Here is a 20631-nt window from a genome sequence, read left to right as displayed (position 1 = left end):
TGGTTTGTGTGTGTGTGTGGTGGTTTCATCCGACACCCGGCTGAAGAAAAGCTAAAAAGCATCTCCAGGATTTAAGATGTTTGAGACTGCGTCCTGCTCCAGGACGAGCGGCTGAACACTCCTGTCATTTGTTCATTTATTACCACGTCCAGTTCACCACAGACACTCAGCCGCCACTTTATCAGGAACACCTGTTCAGTTACCCGTTTTATTTTATTTTTTTAATTCAAGTTTTTTTATTGAACTTTTCTTAGGCTTGGTACATGGCAAATTAAACATGTTTCTTTATACAGGAACAAGTAGTATATGAGTAAGAATGAATTCTAATAACTGACTTTGCACATATTTGTCTCAAAAATAGGCAGCTCACACAAAGACAAGGTGAGTACATAATGATATCTGACTGCTGAGGCGTACAGTATTACAGGATTACAGGTGGGGAAAGCACAACAAAACAAGAAAACCAGAGTCCTAGTGGTGGTCATTATTTACCTTTATATAGTTCCAAAACCTGCCCCAGGGGGTCACCCCCTCCTCCCTGTCACCACTCAATCTACTAAGCATACATTCATAGGATATAGTTTCAGTCATTGCACACACCCATTCTTTCACATGTGGAATTTCTGATGCCTTCCAATGTCTTAAAAGTGATAATTCGGAGTAGATTCACCCTGGGGTCATTTGAACCGTGACATCCAGCCAAGTAGCCCACCCGAAGTTTTTCCGATATTGGCTGAACATCAGCTGAGTTACTGTGTTATCCCGAATAGCTTAGTACAAGCGCTAATGGAACCTGGCAGTATCGCCAAAATTACCACACTAAAATCACATGCCATGACACCAAACTTCTACAGTAGTACATATGTGGTCTGTACTCACAAAATGATGCATTTGGAAGTTTGTACATAGTCCAGGAGTTTATTATTATCAACACAAGCCTAATAGCTTCTCTGCTGCTAAAGCTGCGTCGACGTCACTTCCTCGATCTGGGAGCTTCAAAGTAAGATGAGGGTTGATCTACTACTGTAGACAACAAAGTATATGCTATATTCTACATGTTTTTATGAATTTTTATGTTGTAGAGTTGTGAAATTATTTTATCAATGGAGAAATTGAGCAGCCTTGCTTTGTTGTCTACAGTAGTAGATAAACCCTCATCTTACTTTGAAGCTCCCAGATTGCAACGCGTTGAGCTGCCACCAGATCATTGGAAGCAGTTTCATTTCCCCAGAACTCGCACCATGGACGTTACACGGTTGGCTTGAGGGTTCACACGTGGATTTGGGTTTTTAAATCCAATATTTCCTGAACAGAAAGGTCACATAAGTAACAACTGAAGTGAGCTTTTCTTCAGTTTAATTTAATTTGGACACCTTAAAGGGACAGTTTGCCTCTTTTGACATGACGCTGTTTGACATCCCATTTCAGCAATACTTACATTGACAGCCGCACCTGTTACGGTGTTTGCTGCTGGGAAGCAGGGGACTGCTCGGTCTGCACAGCAGGCAGTGATAAAAGGAAAGGAAAGGTAAAGAAAGGAAAGAGAAGGACACGAAAGGAAAGGAAAGAGGAAAGGTAAAGAAAAGAGAAGAGAAGGAAACAAAAGGAAAGGAAAGGAAACAAAACAAAACGAAACAAAACGAACAAAAGGAAAGAGAAGGAAAGGAATCAAAAGTAAAGGAAACGAAACAAAACAAAAGGAAAGGAAAGGAAAGGAAACAAAACTAAACAAAACAAAAGAAAAGAAAAGGAAAGTAACCAGCTCATTGAAGCCTAATGTAAAGGACGCCTGCCGACAGCCGCGCCTGTTACGGTGTTTGCTGCTCGGTCTGCACAGCAGGCAGTGATACGAAGGGAGAGAAAATAGCACCAAGAGATTGCGAGGTCTGACTTTTTCCTGGAGAACCATTTTGTGATGCAAATGTATTACTCTGTTATATTGTTCTGAGAAGCAAAACGCTTTATTTTTTAAACCCCAGCCAACTAGCCGGACTACCTTCATCAGCGCCAAAACGAGGCTGGAACTCTGCTCACAGCACGCAGCAGGGGGTAAGAAGATGTTCATACATGATGTTGCTGATATGGGAGGTTACACAGCTTCATGTCAAAAGAGGCGAACTGTCCCTTTAAATGAGGAGCTGAAACGCGTGTTTTGCCCAAACCTCGAAGCGCCTGAGCATCCAAAGACGTGGTCCCAAGAGGCTACGACCTTTCCATCAAGTTAAGGTACTTTAAAGCTCCTGAAATAGGCTTGACTTGGGTGTATCTCAGGAACCGTACGTCCTACAGCCTCGTGGGTGGTACCGTTGGAAAGGCCGTCCCCCTAAACCATCAGACGGATCACCAACCTTCTTCAACACAGCTGGCTGCAGTGTTTCAACTGATCACGGCACCCAGGAAGTCCCACGGACCGAACTACGGACCTTCCACTTGGACGACATCGTCAGAAAAGATTCCTGACTTATGGAAACATCTTCTTCCTCAGATCTGTTTGAGCTACCTGCCTAGCAGAACACCTGAACTGGTCAGCATTCCCCCTCAAAACAAACTGAACACATCGTCAACGGTCACTAACATGAAGTTAAAGGTGGGGTAGGGGTTCTTTTTCTGGAGCATTCTTTTACATATTGCTTGAAATACTCTTCACGCCCCCATTGCAACCAATTAATTAAAAGTTTTGACACAAAAATGAAAAGTTTTTGTGGCATCTAGAACGAACAATCCAGGAAAAACTGTAATCTGCTCCTCCCTCCCCCTCCTTCCCCCTGTGCGCGTACCCTGCTCCGTGAACGAATTACGCGTCCAGAAGCTTGGCAGGAAGCTAAACTAGAGCCAGCTTGGCTAGCACCTAGCATTATTAAACGTATAGTTAGCATATACTAAATACTAAATACGGCAACGATCGATGCTTGCTGTCAGAACAGCGCTCGTGCACCTTCGTGCTTGTGAACAAGCATTGCGCGTTCATGTACTCTAGAGGCGTGGCTTCGGAAGGGAATCTGAAGAAAAGGGTTGGGACTTTTGACCTGTGTATTTTCAAAATGCAGCTTCGCTGGACTCAAAATCCAAGATCTCCTACCCTACCTTTAATGAGCCGAGGCAACTGGAAACATCCCAATACTGTCGCTACCTCTTACGTTGGGAAGATATTTTACACCACACGTTTGCGTGATAATGTCAGCCTCAGAGAGCCGCATGCTATCTGTTCACCAAATGAAATGGGAAGGATGATACCCAGCATCCTGGATGAAGGGTTTTAAACGTCACCTATGATCTTTGTTTTTACCGTCGGCCATTTTTCAATCGCTGCTAGAGGGGTTGCATCAGAAAACACACAAAATATAAAAGTGTGAAGCAAACTGTAGTTTAATTAAAGATGTCGTTCTGCCTCAGAGGAACAGTTCACTGAAAGCACATTTCTGTCATATTCACGTTAGATTCTAATTGAATTGTGAATATGAATTGGATTCTAATTGGCTTGAATTGGTCTGAAGTGCCTTGAGATGACAGGTGTGGTGATATGGCTTCTTATAAATAAAATGTCTGCCAACACACACATCCTGTTGCTGATGACTTCCTGTTCGATGCTCTGACTTCCTGTCTGACGCTCTGACTTCTTGTCCGATGCTCTGAGTTCCTGTTCGATGCTCTGACTTCCTGTTACAATGCTCTGACTTCCTGTCCGATGCTCTGACTTCCTGTTCGATGCTCTGACTTCCTGTTACGATGCTCTGACTTCCTGTCCGATGCTCTGACTTCCTGTTCGATGCTCTGACTTCCTGTTACGATGCTCTGACTTCCTGTTACGATGCTCTGACTTCCTGTTACGATGCTCTGACTTCCTGTACGAAGCTCTGATCCTATGTGTGTGTTTGGAGCTACTGGGGACTTGAATTTCCCTGAGGGAGTCATCCCAAGGGATAAATAAAGTTGAGTCATGGGGCAAATAAACGTGAAATATTTACGTTTTTATTTTAAAAAATAAATATGGACTTCGTCTGTAGTGTGATAATTAGCTTACTACTTTGATGTTTATAATAACCTAAACATTTGAGAATTAAGCAAGTTATGTCTTGAATGTTTCACCGTCAACACAATGTTGTCGGCGACAGAGCTGCCTGTGGTAAGATGGCGGCCATCTGCGGACGTTCGACTCCGTTGCCCAGCAACACGGACGAGACATCTAAGCATTCTATACATATCTATGGTTACGATGCTCTGACTTCCTGTTACGATGCTCTGACTTCCTGTCCTCAGTTCTGCTGCTCGGTCAGAGCTGAGATGTGGATGTAAGTCTTTCTCTTGCAGTCCTGCGTCTTCATGTGGCGCCGCAGCGTGTAGACGTCGCTGAAGTTCCTGTTGCAGCGGCTGCAGCAGTATGGCCGATCCTCCGTGTGGTGCTTCATGTGGTATTTGAGCGGCGTGCTGAGCATGAAGGCCTTCCCGCACACAGGGCAGGAGTAGGGCTTCTCGCCGGTGTGCGTCCTCATGTGGATCTTCATGTCCGAGCTGGCGGCGAAGGCCTTGAAGCAGACGCGGCAGCTGTAGGGCTTCTCCCCGGAGTGCGTCCTGAGGTGGCGAATCATGGACGAGGTGATGTTGAAGCACTTCCCGCACACGTCGCAGCGGTGCGGCTTCTCGCCGGTGTGCGTCCTCATGTGGATCTCCATGTTGCTCTTGCGGCTGAAGCACTTCCCGCAGACTCGGCAGCCGAACGGCTTCTCGCCGGTGTGGGTGCGCGTGTGCACCTCCAGCTCCACGCGCCGCCGGAAGGTTTTTCCACAGAACTTGCAGACGTGGATCTTCAGGTGCGTCTGCAGGTGCTCCAGCAGGCTCTGCTTGTCGGGCAGCAGCTCGCCGCACACGCCACACATGCAGCGCTCGTCGTCGGCGTGGATCTCGGCGTGGTTCCTCAGGGAGCCGCGATAGCTGAACATCATCCCACAAACCTTACAGCAAATGGAGGAGCTGCTGCCGGCGGCGGCGTCTTCGCTCTGAGCGGCGGCAGGAAGGTCCGACTCCGAGGGCGGAGCCTCCACCCCCTCAGAGGAAGTGCTGGGCTGGGCCTCGTCTTCCTCCAGCTCCACCTTTACAGCCTCTTCAGAGTGGACGTCAAGCTGCTCGCTCTTGAACTCTTTGGTGTCTCCTGCTGCGCGAGGATCTTCATCCTTTTCATCCTGCAGCCGCGGAGCGCCCCCCCCCTCCTCTTCCTCTTTGACGATGGCAGGATGCTGGGCGGCGTCTGCCGGGGACAGCACTGAGGGTTTCATCAGAGCCGACAGGAAAACAGCGTCAGAGTAAATAACAGCAGAAGAATTACTGAGTAAAAGAAGCAGCAGAAATAACTAAATTAAACATTAAAGGGATAGTTCGCCTCTTTTGACATGAAGCTGTATAACATCCCATATCAGCAACATCATTTCTGAACATCTTCTTACCCCCTGCTGCGTCCTGTGAGCAGAGTTCCAGCCTCGTTTTGGTGTTGATGAAGGTAGTCCGGCTAGTTGGCTGGGGTTTAAAAAATAAAGCGTTTTGCTTCTCAGAACAATATGCGTTCAACAGAGTAATACATTTGCATCACAAAATGGTTCTCCAGGAAAAAGTCAGACCTCACAATCTCTTGGCGCTATTTTCTCTCCCTTCGTATCACTGCCTGCTGTGCAGACCGAGCAGCAAACACCGTAACAGGCGCGGCTGTCGGCAGGGATACGAATTTAATTAATTATTTAATAAATTATTTATTAGTTATTTATAATTTAATAAATAATATTAAATTATTATTTTAATATATTAAAATAATATAAAAATATTATATTTTTATAAAATATATTTTATACATGGCACTAGCAGGAGAGAAAATAGGGCCAAGAGATTGTGAGGTCTGACTTTTTCCTGGAGAACCATTTTGTGATGCAAATGTATTACTCTGTTGAACGCATATTGTTTAATTTTTTAAACCCCAGCCAACTAGTCAAGTCAAATTTATTTGTAGCACATTTCATGGTCAAAATAATTCAAAGTGCTTCACATAAAATAAAAGCATGGCAGCAGGGAGTGTAAGAAGCATTAAAAATACATAAAAGAATATAAAGAGAAACAAATAAAATTATTTAAATCAATTTAAAAACAAAAAACTAGCCGGACTACCTTCATCAACACCAAAACGAGGCTGGAACTCTGCTCACAGGACGCAGCAGGGGGTAAGAAGATGTTCAGAAATGATGTTGCTGATATGGGATGTTACACAGCTTCATGTCAGAAGAGGCGAACTGTCCCTTTAAATCCAGTCATTTTCCTCTTTACTTTGTAGCTGGTTTTGGATTTTATTCCAGAAAATGTTCCTCTGACTGAAATGTGAAGATGGGTTTGTTGTTGTGCTCTCGCAGCTGTTTTAAGCACTGAGAAGGGAACCAGATGTAGCACCAACAACATGAAGTTAGAGAGTTCAAACTGAATGGAAACCAATAAAACCCCAAACACAGATTAAATGGATGTTAATGAGACATGAACAACGCGGATTAAAAGCACAAAAACTGGGAAGACCGAAAATCCAGCTGATTAAAGGCTAATTACACGGAAGCGGTCACCGTGATGGACCGGACCTGTGTGGACGTCTCCGCGGCTCAGCGGCCGCTCTCCGGCCGGGCTCCGCTTCACCTCGGCCGGGGGATACTGCCGGAGCAGCTCCTCCTGCTGCTCCACCAGCACCCTCTCCACCAGCCCCAGGATCTCCTCCGCCGCCGCCGCCAACCTCTCCGCCACCAGGCTCCTCAGCAGCTGCAGGTTGGACATTCTGGCTCCGGGACGCTGAAAATACACAAGCACGGCCGGATGTTCCGCACGGGGCGACGTGGTGAGAGCCGGAAGTTCCGGTCGGACTTCACAATAAAAGCTTTACCACCGGCGTGGCCATAGATATGTATAGAATGGCTAGATGTGTTACGTCTGAGTTTAGAACGTCCGCACAAGTCGGCCATCTTACCACAGGGTGAGATGTCCCGGAGACAGTCAAACCTGAGGTAACCATAGTTACGGTAAGTGATCTGCTCTGACGCTATTACTCTTATCTCGCAGAAATCTCCACGATTTTACACTATTTTACATACTAAAAGACCCTGTGCGATATGTTATTTATTCGGTCATCTGTGCAATAATTCACTACTGTGCAATATCTTTTCTATTTATGGTCAGACTATGTGCATACAATGTGTAATTAACACAAGTGTAGTGCAACATGGGCAATAACTCAACTATAGTGCTATAACTTATTTTATTTAACTCTCTTTACTTTGTATATCTTGTATAGCCTATATTCTTTTTCACACTTTGTTTTAGATTATTCTATATTAATTATATTTTAATGATATATTATATTAATTATTCTATATTATACTGTATTTTAGATTTATAGAGATCCTATGTGTGTGTTTGGAGCTACTGGGGACTTGAATTTCCCTGAGGGAGTCATCCCAAGGGATAAATAAAGTTGAGTCATGGGGCAAATAAACATGAAATATTTACGTTTTTATTTAAAAAAATAAATATGGACTTCGTCTGTAGTGTGATAATTAGCTTACTACTTTGATGTTTATAATAACCTAAACGTTTGAGAATTAAGCAAGTTATGTCTTGAATGTTTGAATGTTTCACCATCAACACAATGTTGTCGTCGAGAGAGCTGCCTGTGGTAAGATGGCGGCCATCTGCGGACGTTCGACTCCGTTGCCCAGCAACGCGGATGAGACATCTAGCCATTCTATACATATCTATGGGCGTGGCCACATTGGGTGTGCACCAGCATATACTGGGTGTGCCAAATTTATTTTCAACGTGTTACACCTCCAGAAACATTTAAAGAAAAAAAAAGTCTCTCTCAAATACAACATTATTAACACTAAACATATCCACACGTTGTGCGCGTTCTCATCAGTAATAGTCAACAGTCCTTCACAGCAGGTCTAAACATTCAAAGGTGTGACGTGCGCTCAAATCAGTGAATAACAAAGTAATACAAAAAGCTCACTTTGTGTTCTCAAAAAAACACAACACAGACATTGCGTGCCCAATGAGAGGAACATAGTGAAATATACACTCTCACAGAGCCATAACGTATCCACATTACGCATGATCAACACAGCTGTTTAACCATCTGAACACAACTATTGGGCTCAGCAGCAGAGGACAAAAATATTTAGATGCTGTTAGGGCCCAGCTCAGCCAGTAGGGAAGTAACATTAAAGAAAATAAAAAATAGAATAAAAATAGTAATAAAAATACCCAGATGTTTTAAAGGTAAAAATAGTTAAGTGTTTATTGTTCAGTTTTCTTTCTCGTGGAATTAAAGCTGAAACTCTACGACAATCCACAAGCCAAAAGAGGGTCTAAAAACAACACCCTAAATAAAACAGAAACTCCAAAATAAATAATCACATCTTAAAGTTTGAGAAGTAATTCAAAACTCCAAACAAAACCCAAAACAAAATCAAACAATCCAAGAGGCTTCAAAACCAGTTTTAGTCAAAATAACACAAAACCATAACACAGGACTCTTCAAAATCAACCAAGCTACAAACAAGTTCTAGTAGCCTTCAGAACATAGCATGTCCAGCACAAGCTAATAAAGCTAATAAAGCTATCCAAATGATCAGACACCCAGCAAAGAGGCAAGCTGTTCACACAAAGGAACACATTTGAGTTACCTTTCTGTTCTTCTTCTTCTTCTTCTTCTTTTAGTTAATGGCGGTTCACAATTTAGACTTGTATATCGCCACCTACTGCACAGGAGTGTGTGATGTGATCAGGTCAAGTCATGGCATGGCAAGAAAAAACAAAATGAAAATAGAAAATAAAATAAAGAAATAAAGAAAGAAATGTGACACAGCCTATATTCTGCTCATCAATTCTGCATTATTTAGGTACATCATAAGACCTTCAATTCTATTGCCCTGCATTCCCTCTTCCTTCAAGATGTTTTGTATATCATCATCTCCCTGTTCTCTCCAGCGTGACCTGTGGTCAGTGTGTTTCCTGCATTGAAAAAGAATGTGCTCTACATCTTCTTTGACCTGGCATTCAGTGCAAAGCCCATCAGTTTTACCCAACACATGTAATGTGGCATTGATGCCAGCATGCCTCAATCTCAACCTTGTGTATACCACTTCCTCCCTTCTTCCAAGCCCCACTGATGTGATTCTTCTCCCCCCAACCTGCTGTTGCACATTAAAGTATGTCCTGCCTTTTGGGTCTGACTCCCATTCATCCTGCCACCTATTCATAATTTCTGCCTTAATATGAGATTTAGCTTCCCCTTTTCCTAGTAGAACATGGATTAAGATACAGTGGAGACCTAATGCGTCCTTGGCAGCTTTATCTGCAGTTTCGTTACCCTTGAGGCCCTTATGAGCTGGCACCCAGCAAAATCGGACAATGAGCCCCAGATTACTGAGTTGGGCTAAAAGCTGCCTCGTTTCGATAACCAAGTCATCTCTTACTGCATTTCCAGAGATAAAGCTTTGCGATACTGAGAGTGAATCTGTGCAGATGACTGATTTAAAAGGCTTGACTTCTTCAATCCATCTCAATGCAGTGATTATAGCAGTTAGTTCTACTGAGTATATGGATAAGAAGTTATTCAGTCGGTATCCATACGTCTTTTGGAATTCAGGTATATAGATTCCAATACTACATTGGCCAGTTAGAGGGTTTTTTGAGCCATCCGTAAATATCTGTAGGTACCCATAAAATGCAGAATTCAAATAAGTTTTACAATGTATTGCAAATCCATTATCATCAGGGTGGTCTTCCTTCACTTTCAGTAGCTCTGTGTTAACATCTGGGGCAGGAAGAATCCATGGGGGTACATTACTCATAGCCAATGCAGAGTTAAATTTAAGGCTTTTTAAACCAAACACGCTTGCAGTCTCTTCAATGGTCCAACCAAATCCCTTTCCTTCTTTATAATATTCCCAACAGTCTTTGAGCACTGACATGGCAGGACTGTCAGTGTTACACTGTAATCTGACCCAATAGGTCAGAGCCAATTTTTTAAAACGCAGCTGAATAGGAGTTTCCTCTGCCTCCACATGCAGGGCACTGATGGGAGTTGTCTTAATGGCACCCAGGGCTATTCTCAGGGCCCTTGATTGTACTCTTTCAAGTTTCATGATGGATGTTTTACAGGCAGATCCATAAACTATGCAACCATAGTCAATATTTGACCTTATCAACGCTTTATAGATATTGAGTAAAGATTGTCTATCTGCACCCCAACAGAGACCAGAGACCATACGCATTAGGTTCAGAACCTTTTTGCATTTTGTTTCTACATACTCAATATGTCGTTTCCAGGTGAGTTTATTGTCCAACCAAAGACCTAGGTACTTGAAGCCATCTCCTCTTTTGAGTGGCTGGTCATAAAGCAAAATTTCATATGTTTCTGACACCTTCTTCTTTGTAAAGTATATCATTTGTGATTTTTGCAGAGAAAACTTAAAACCCCACTCCATTCCCCATTGTTCTAGAATATGCTGTTCCTTCTGTATTCATTGTTACCTTTCTGGTAGGAAGTGGAGGTTTAAATAGGGAGGCCTCTTTAATGATTGATGGAGTCATTAAGAAGGAAGAACCAATCAGAGCAGGAGTGTCAACCAGGAAGTGCCAGGAGTAGAGCTGCATCCAGTTCCCTCAGTGGAGACAGCAGGCAGGAAGCTACTCTTATACGGGAAAAAGAAACATACAAGGCCACCCAGCTCTCAGTTTAAAGGGGAAGACGGCGTGGCTTGGCGATTGAACGCATTTATTATTTAATCAGAAATAACGCTTCGCCAGGTTGGCAGGTGCAGGTGTCGCAACGCATCGTCTGAAGGCGATTTTTTTTGGGTGTGCCAGCTGTCTCTTTGGGTGGCACCAACACACCCTGGCACACCCGGGGCGACGCCATTGTACCATATGTAACCGATATGAAACCTCAGCGTTGTGTTTATGGAGACCACACCGCTGCTCTTTCGAAGATCTTTTTATTTTCCAACCTTTCCTCACCGAACACCACAAAAGAGAGGAAGAGTTTTGGCGGGACCGTGTCTTTTGTCACAAATGTTACTCCCCCATAAAAGAATGTACAGAAACAGAAAAAGAAAACAAAAGTTCCACCTGACTAATCTTATAAACATCATAAAAACAATTAAAACAATAATTTTGTGGAATTATACATAAGCCAAATTAACCCTTGTTACACTCACCCCCCTAGAATTACACAAAATTCTTGGCAGTATAACAATACACATTTCGCATCACTGGCCTAAATACAACATTACAAATTGTACACAACAAGCAATATAAGCTTCCCATAAAAAAGGGATAGGAGATTCAGAGATCTACTCAGCACACAGCAAAACTCAAAATACTCCATAACCAAAATGAAGTGCCTTATACACCACACAAACAGGCCAAACATGTGTTCAAATGACAATATAGAATCAGAAATATTACGTATGTATATTTCCATAAAAACACTCAATACATATTAAGATCAACATTATACACGAATAATATTATGTGAGGTTTGTTCCAGCCCTAATAAGGCTTCAAGTTGTGTCATGGACTCGATAAGACGACACACAGGCTTAAGTACCCTGCCGAACCGTGAGGTGAGACCAACCTCTGCATCCACACACTGATCTGTTTGATGCAGTGACACAGTGTAGCTTATGCTGGTTGTAACAAAGCTGTGAGGCATCGCTACTGCTACCATGGATTGCTAGCCCATGGCAGCACCAGCGGTCTTTCCAATCTTTCACATGGTCTTTCCCCTGTTGTCAGCTGCCCTATTCACAACAGTGGCTAGCTAGGCTAGCAGCTGTACTCACCAGTGTTTGACTCAGTGGTTGAGAAAGAACAGATGAACTCAGTTTATTTCTCTTCAGACAGAAACACAAAGGTTTGTCTCGACTGCAGCTCTGCCGTCACTCTGACAGACTTCAACTTTTATTTCAGGGAAATGACGATTAAATTGTTTTTTCCAGTGTTGCTCCGCCTCCTGCTGCACCTTTTTTCAGCATTCCTCCTTCAGGTTCAGACGTGATTATTTACAGACTTTTGGCACCAGATGAGTTTAAAGTACAAATTTATTTATGAGTTTATTGCACTTTACTGCACAAAACCTGTTCAAAGCCACAATTAACTTTCTGCTGCTCTCATTTTGTCCTTTGAACATATTTTTCTTTAAGCTGAATCACAGGAAGTTGAGGTTACTGCGGTTCATTCCTCCTTTTAGTGGTTGTTCTGCTTCCCTCTGCTGGTCACAGAGAGGAACCACATCAGACTGACCGATGTTTCCTCATTAGTGGCTCTCAGTGATCTGATACACCCTTCGAACGGAGTCTGCCTGGTCGAACCCCTCCGTTTGAAGGGCTACAAAGCCCTTCCCCTAGCCCTACCCCTCGGTCTTAAGGTGAATTGGGACACCCCTACCCCTACACGTGAACGCGCAAAACAGAGGGGAAGGGGTAAGAAGTAGGGCCAAGGGGTGAAATGGGATTGGGCCTTGGTATTGATTAATAAGATGAATTGACAAACACTAGTTATGCTAAGTAAAAGAATAGAAAAACAATAAAAACATACTTGTAATAAATAACATAATTTTTTTTTACATATATTTACATACTAGATTTGGATTTAAGGTAAACACAAAAAACTTGTGCTAAAGAAAAAATGGACCAGACTGAGTGAATAATTCCCTATATATATATCAGTGAGCAGTGCTGACCAACACATAGAAACTGCAGATCCCGACACCTGAAGCCTTTAATGTTGGAAGGTCCTGTAACACAGTGCCATGTTAGACTTCATAAGGGGGTAGTGTTTTTGTTATAAACCAACATTCACCGTCTTTGAAAGTCACAATTTATGAGGCTTTTAACAATTTTCCACAACAAGCACCAACAACCTTCAGGCCAACACTCTTTGAAGCCACATCCGCAATGGAGGTCCTGAACATGGTCCATTCAGATTCCATGTCCCCCAATGTGTGAGAAAAATTCTCCCAGAAGTGCGAGTTAAAGGGGAACTCCGGGGCATTTGAAGCGTGTTTCCATTGCTAGGGGTTGTCAAATTTCCCCTTTAAAGACCTCGCAAACATAGGTGTCCACCAGACTTCCCTCTCACTATCCGTTTGGGCTTACCAGATCTGACCAGCAGACCACCTGACCACCTCTGTGTGGAGGTGAGCCCAACTATATCAAGTTGGTACCGCTCCACCTCAGGCTCTTTCCTCACCAGCGAAGTGACATTCATGTTCATGTTCATGTTTCACGTTCCTACAGCAAGTTTGCAACACCAGGGATCAGCTCACCCAGGCCCCCAACTTCACCTGCCAACCAGCTCACACTGTACCCGACCTTGAAATTCCTCACCGCGAGTGGTAGGCCCACATGGAGGTGGCTTCCTGAATCTTCTTCAGGCTGAGCCCGACCGAGGCCCTGGAGCCAAGGCTCGGCCACCAGGCACTTGCCGGTGAGCTCCCCCCCTGGCTTGCTCTAGGGGGGTTCCACGGTATCCCTTTTCCAGGCAAGCTGATTGTTGTTTTCTGGTGCCGCTCCATCGAGGTCTTTGAATCACTCCTATTCTGATCCCTCCCCTGAAGCCAATTTGCCACCAGGAGCTAATGCCCCAGACAACACAGCACTCAGGATCATGGGGATACTCAAACCCCTCCACCACATTAAGGTGGCAGTACTACGGAGGGGACATTTTCACTTTGCAAAGCTTTAGTGCCAGAATTTGACACGAGATGAAAGAAACAGCAGGTACTGATTATAGTATGCCATACTACCACTTAGCCGGATGATGCCCATAGTTACACAAATGGATATAATCCATTAGTTTGAATAACCAGCACTAAATGAAATATTGTTATCAATGTCGCACGGGGAAAAAAGTCAGGACACAGGATCTCAATCCCCAAATCCTGCGCAGTATATGATTTATTGAAAATTAAGTTTAATAAAAACAGACAAACATCTTGTGACCGGAAACATTTTTTTAATTTTATATCAATAAATATGAAGTCACATGAGAAACACAAGAACAAACTATAAACTGTTGGTTTAAACCCAAATGTATCCTGACAAAATACATTTAATTTACATTAAAACAATTCAACAAAAATGTACTTGTAATTGAAATGATATGGAGTATTGGGACCCATATGCCATTATTATGAGTGAAATCTTTCATTTCATTGGACACATTTTGCTCAATGTGACACAAACTTAAACTCCAGTAAAAAGTCTAAACAGTTCTGTTAATCTGAAACTTTTTAACCAGCAATTTTTCACGTGTTGCATGAATACAACTTGTCACCTGTGTGAGTTCTCACATGATGCAACAAATGGGTATTTAGGCCAGATCTTTCCTAGCCTGGGCGAAAGCCGACTGTTGACTTCGTCAAACAGTCTGGGATAACCCAAGAGGAATCCGTTTCCATGGAGGGTGGGACCTTACTCAGCAACTTAAATTCATTGGAGTTCCCTTAACCAATCAGTAATGTTTAGAAATGACGTAGGTTATGCGCCGAGGTTAATACTTACTCTCGCGAGGCTCTAGCTCGCGAATCACGCTTCCCACATCCGCTTTAATTATACTGGGTTGCCATAGAAGCCGGGTTGCAACAATAACCACCTTGGGCTCGACTTTGTTTACATCGCGGAGGCAATCATTATTTAAGATAATGGATGTCAATGACATGTGCCGATTTTGTAACGGTAATTTGAAAGTTAGAGGGATAATAACAAACTCCAAACTTTTATTTCAAAACGAGACAAGCACAGATACATGCACGACAATTGCGAGCTTAGGGTTACCTATTGCATTCCATCATCTGCGCTCGTTTCGCATTTGTCGCAAATGCTTCGCTTGGGTGACAAAGTTTAAGATGGACATGGACAAGTTTTGCGAGTGGAAGAAGCAGGAGACATCCGAAGAAGGAGACGTGTCTTCGACAGACAAGAGGGACCGAGCCACACCAATAAAAACCCCACGGACCAAAAAGGCAAGACGATTGACCGAGCCACCAGCACGGACCAGTGAGACTGAGGTGGGTGACGTCAACTAAGGTTATCAAATGTAACGTTATTCAGGTTTTATAATCCTCTCAGATGAGAATAATCACGAAAGGAGCTAGTGTATTGTCAGTGATTACATCTTTGTTTGGAATAGTTTTTCCGGAACTTTGAGCCGTGTCTTTTGTAGGCTACATAGTGTTTTCCTTGTCCCAGTTATACTCTTCTTCTTGGGTGCTTCGTGTTGGTGGTTCCCCTCCCCCACCCAGCCAACCCTCTTGTAGCCCCCTTCCCCCTGCATTTCTGCTCTGTACTTTGCCCAAATAGGCTGACAGCAGACTTAATTTCACTGGATTCTTTTACACCAATAAACACATGTATGTGACAAAAAAAATACTTTATTCCTTGTTGCATGTAAACGGGGAATATGTATGAAGTATAGTCTACTACCAGCCCATGTAAACATCATTGCAATATTGTCCCTGCACAGTGATTACAAAGCTTTGAAGTTGTGTATCTAGGAAAAGAGTATTTTAGGGCCCTTACAACTTTGATGTTATTATGTATATGTTTACAATTTGTTTTTGTTGCTTGTTAGGTCCTCATCAAATATGGGAATGAGGAGAGAAAATTCATGTGCCAAGAAGATGTTGCTGGAGTCATTGAAAACTTGGCCAAAAGAAATTTTCAAAGAGCTGCCCATCTGATTTCCGCAAATAAGGACCTGATGGAGGAGGTGAAATCAGCTGTTCTGCAAGTGATTGATGGAGAATGTCAGAACCTGTGCAGTAGGAAGAACAATTTCATGCTGTGGAGATCAGAGGCAACTGACCTGGTGGATTTTTCTTTCAAAGCACTTCATGATGATCTGAAGCGACTGTCCCCCTTCTTGCTGGGCATAATTTCCACCATCGCCAAAGACTCAGCACCCCATATTTGTACTGCTGCATCAGTAGCATTAAGGGGAAGATGTCCAGGTTTGTCAGCATTGTCCTACTATGTTTATATGGTGCTGATGTATGGTGGGGCAAAAAAGTCTGCATTTACACGTTTGGCCAAACTGGGAATATCAACCGTACACCAGAGTGCAGTGACGAAGCAGAAAAAGATGGCTAAACTCTGCAATCTTCCAGTTTCATCACTGAAAAGAGACTTGGAAGATTTCTTCATCTCAGAGTCCCAAGTCCCAGTCCTCACTGAAGACCAAAGCAATATTGGTGATGCCAGAGATTTCACTTTCACCACATTCTCAGATGATGAAATGGCAAGCTTGAGTGTTGCGCCTCTTCCACAGTCACCCCTACCTCAAACATACTCCATCATCTTTGATAACCTGGACTTTCTCATTCACACTCATCATCAGTCTGCCAAAAACACGAACAAATCAATACACTGGATTCATCATATGTGTGTTGTAGACCGAGTCCCTTCACTTCACCTGGACAACAAGAAACCAGAGTACTGCTTGTCAGACTACAACCTTTCCAAGTCACTACCAGGCCCAGACACCCAGGCACACATGCGCCGCGAGTTTGTGATTTTGGGAAGCCGTCTGCTGACAAACTACCTGGATGCATTCAAGCCCCTCGCCAGTGTAGTTGTAAACCATATTCCACACCAATATTCTGAGGAAATGGCCAAGCCCTCAACCCATGTAAGTATATTTTCCTTAAAATAAAGCTTATTATTTTTTGATAAATCACAATGTAAGGCTGTCACACAATTATACTGTAAGTGGCATATTTCGAGCTTTTGTCACATGTCTTTTTTTTTGTATTGTTTTTTTGGGGGAAAAAAAGTACCCACTAGGTCTTCTCTTCAAGAACGAGAACCAAACGAGTGACTTGATGGATGTTCTACGGCACCTTCAGAACGAGTAAGTGGGATGCCTTTGTGATTATTTGGACCCATGTCCCATACATGCATTTGATGTAGTCCTCGACTGAAAAGCTTTCATGTTAATCATCAAAAATTAAATCTTAAACTATACCAAAGAAATAGTATGGTTGTGTTTGACTTGCTGCATTGTCTAACTCATCTGTAGGTATGCACCCAGAACACCAGATGGCCTGGAGAAGGTGTTGGTTGGGGGTGACCGGCTCACAGAGGCTAACAGCAGGAACATCCAGCTAAATGTTGCAGAAGGAGAAACGGTGGAAGAGCGCCTGGAAGGACTTTTCCTGAAATTCGAGGATTGGCACGCTGTAAAAAATCTCTTTGAGGTGTGTTTCGCATTCACTGACTTGTTAGCAATTATATTACTATGAATACTATTTTTTTTCAATTTCTGACATTTTGTATTACAGATTTTTCATAAAATATTCTTCAAAGAGACTTCAGCCAAAGACCATGGCACACTTGTGTCAAACATGAATCTTTTAAGGTAAAGCACTTGCCTTGTCTATGTATCTTTCAGATTAATTTCATATGGTCAGTATCTTGTGTTCCAATGAGTACAATAACCAATTATCCATGTTTATAATTTACAATAGTAATAGTTCAGCAGGATCGCATTCAATTTATGGTCACACGTGTGTGAGGGGTGTGATGGGCACTGGGAATCTCTCGGCCAAGGTGGTCATGGGCACGACACATGGAGACGACACCACCACCATCCAATTTCCTGGGAGAACAACATTTGAGAAGGGTTCCAAGGCAGCCATGAAGTTGACTTTCACAACCCACCCCCGCCTAACCATCAGAAGTGGATCCGGCATTTTGACATCGGAGACTTTCTCCCTTATGCAAACACGTCCAACAGAGCGACACTCAAACTGATAAAAATATTAGTGATTATGAAAATGGCAAACATTTCATATGTTGTTGTACTAATGCAGACATTAATTTACAGGTGCAGCAATGCCAAAAAGGGACCACATCCAGCGTACAATGCTTATAAAGAATTTGTGCGCATGGACACCACAGCTCTATTCCTTGCGGCAGCGATGGAGCATTTGCAGTTGGAGGATCCCACAGGTTTGTAACGTTTTTGTAAAAGCATAATTCTTGTATTTCTAATTATTCTTTATTATTTTTAGTTTTTTCATTTAAACTACAAACTCTACTCTCCTCTTTCATGTCTATCTACTGCACTAATGCCCTAAATGTATGATGCTTAAACATTTTTCTCTCTGTTTCAGCCACTCCAGAAGGGTTTATACCTGAGAACATTCAACTTGGCTCAGTGGAATTGAAGAGGACTTGGCTTCATGATACTGTGGCAGATGTCATCACAGAGTTCATCTCCACAGACATCACCGACCTGTCGACCAAGATCACCAATGCTGTCAGGGCCGCATCAGCAGAAAAGGAGCGGCTCCCTTGTCGTGAGCCTGGCTGCAAAAGGGAGTTTACGTACCAAAAGGCCCGAACAACCCATGAAGCCAAAGTCCATGGTCTTGATGCGTCTGACACGGTTGCGGAGTCCTCTTCCAGTACCAGTTTGGACTGTAAGAAGCAGCATACAGAGGCCAGACTATGGTTTGGGCTTCTACTGGCTGACTTCCTAGATGCCATTAAAGAGGGAGATGGTGAGCGCCTGATGCGGTTGTATAAGGTGGCACTTTTAATCTTCAAGACCTACAACCACTCACAGTATGCTTACAGCACTTTACTATTAACTGTGCAACTGAATGAGACACAGTCTCCTCGGGTGGTTCATAGCCTCACATGGAACCGCTTCTGGAACAGAAGAGGTGGCAGGGGGAACAATGTCCCACTTGACATTCACCTAGAGCACCTCAACAATTTCCTCAAATCCTTTTTGAGGAACAAAGGCTCCAATTTGACAGAGGACACCACAGACAGGGTGAGTAAGTCAATTGGGGTCATAAATTCGCTGCTGAAGACCACTGACAGGGAGCTGAATGTGAGTCGCCCAAGTGGCAGCCATGCCCCTGCTCAAGCCACAAGGGACATTTTAACTTTGGTAGATGTCTTCAAGAGGGAAGAACTGTTCCGGAAGCAACCAGGCAGACATTTCACAGCCTTCCCAAACTTTGACAGGAACATTCTGGACAAGGTCAAGTTTGACTTCTTATGGCAATGGATGCGCTCAAAGCTCAACGAGTTTCGGTCACTTCCTCTCTGAAGCGCACAGCTATGGTGGAAAACTAGGCCAATGCCCTATGTAAATATTCATGTAAATATCTGAATGTAAATAGTTTGATGTTATGTACATATGCACTTTATTCCTTTGATTATTACACAAACCAGTACTTTCTTTTTACTGTTGTTTTTATTAATGTTTTATCTGTCTCTCCCACTGTTCATTGTTTATAGAAGTGCTTGAAATATTTATTGTTATGCACATACTTACTGCTGATCATTCACAGCATTACCTTTGCACTGCTACAGTTTTTTCTTAAATAACCATTCCATATGTTATCAGCACATCTTATGTTGTTGTCAAATGTTGGTCCATTTATTTTATTCTTGCACTCCCATGTCCATTTGCCTTACATTTATGCACTAGCAGTACAAAGTATTCCTTCATCCTGGTTCATAGGGTCAGTGTCTGCACTGTCAATGCAAGCTTGTCATGCACTCAGCCATTGGTGCTGTTATGTGAAACCGGCTCAGGGTTGTAAATAGTTTTTTTAAATAACTTTTGCCAATGACAATTTATTTAGAATATGTATAATTACAATAAAGAACACCTTTTTATGATATGTCTTGCACCTTTTTTTATATGCAATTCAAGGGAAAAATTGAATTATTTTTTTTGTAGAATTGTTTGTTTATTTACAAGATTATTTACAATGAAGTAGTTGTAATGTAATTTCCACAGGAAACACCACATCTGAAGTGAGCACTTAACATGTGCAGAGCAAGAAGGTAAACAAACAGGGAAAAAAGTACATTGTTCACCAACAATCAGTAGTCAGATTCAGAGCTGACCTGGCTTCTTGATGCATCACTTAAGTCGTCATCATCAAAATAGTTGCGAAAGTAAAGGTCTGGCTCACAGAAACGATCAACCAAACCAGATTGCACATCTAGATCAAAATCACCAAAAACATCAGCAATGATTTTCAAAATTTCTTTAGCATGTTCCAATCTGAAAACAGGCAAATTGTTCATGATGTAGGCAAGGTCAAAGATATGTTCACAATGACTTAACACTGCATGCACTAGCTCTTGGCTGAATCCGGTGCAAGCTGCAAATGAGGTGACAAGGTGTGGAGAGGAGTTAATCAACTTAACCCTGTATTCATCCAGCAAATCAGCAATGGCAGATTTGTCTTTGTCATTCACCGTTCTGGATCTCAGGCTAACTTGTTTGTTTTCTAACTGTTGCTCATAGTATGGAGTGGGCTCTGTACATATCCCAGAGGAACAAGCACAAACAGTGTGACAAAAAGTACAACAGAGATGACCTGGATTGACATTGGTTGGTTCCTCTTCAAAATGTGTGTAGAGGCATTTCCTAACACAGGAATTTTTGACAGTGAGGAGTTGTGTGACCTCTTTATCAACATTTATGTACCGGCGGTTGTCATAAAGGATTGCATGTGCTTGCTGACCTTGTCTCCCTGCCCTTCCCACCTGTTGCACTATGGTCTCTAAGTCTCCT

General features: G+C 42.8%; 3 protein-coding genes across 4 annotated transcripts in view; 1 reads left to right on the top strand and 2 right to left on the bottom strand.

Moving 5' to 3' along the window:
* Positions 1-20631, bottom strand: part of LOC142398498 (uncharacterized) — a 462406-nt gene that overhangs the window by 218220 nt on the left and 223555 nt on the right. The window lies entirely within an intron of this gene.
* LOC142398539 (uncharacterized) lies at positions 258-6835 on the bottom strand. Of its 2 annotated transcripts, none has more exons than XM_075482579.1 (2): positions 6603-6835; positions 258-5257 (listed from the first exon to the last, which is right to left on the bottom strand). In XM_075482579.1, exons 1-2 carry the CDS (start codon positions 6790-6792, stop codon positions 4254-4256), a joined length of 1194 nt encoding a protein of 397 aa, XP_075338694.1. In that variant the 5' UTR covers positions 6793-6835; the 3' UTR covers positions 258-4253. The 2 variants fall into 2 exon arrangements, with proteins under 2 accessions (XP_075338694.1, XP_075338695.1); XM_075482580.1 differs by having other exon boundaries at positions 258-5242.
* Positions 16073-19704, top strand: LOC142398540 (uncharacterized). Its single transcript, XM_075482581.1, has 6 exons — positions 16073-16710; positions 16856-16932; positions 17101-17278; positions 17363-17439; positions 17549-18032; positions 18197-19704. Exons 1-5 carry the CDS (start codon positions 16165-16167, stop codon positions 17832-17834), a joined length of 1164 nt encoding a protein of 387 aa, XP_075338696.1. The 5' UTR covers positions 16073-16164; the 3' UTR covers positions 17835-18032; positions 18197-19704.

The sequence above is a fragment of the Odontesthes bonariensis genome, chromosome 14 (genome assembly GCF_027942865.1).
Source record: "Odontesthes bonariensis isolate fOdoBon6 chromosome 14, fOdoBon6.hap1, whole genome shotgun sequence".
Classification (NCBI taxonomy): domain Eukaryota; kingdom Metazoa; phylum Chordata; class Actinopteri; order Atheriniformes; family Atherinopsidae; genus Odontesthes; species Odontesthes bonariensis.
The sequence above is the reverse complement of the archived record's forward strand: the minus strand, read 5'-3'. Positions and strand labels throughout refer to the sequence as shown.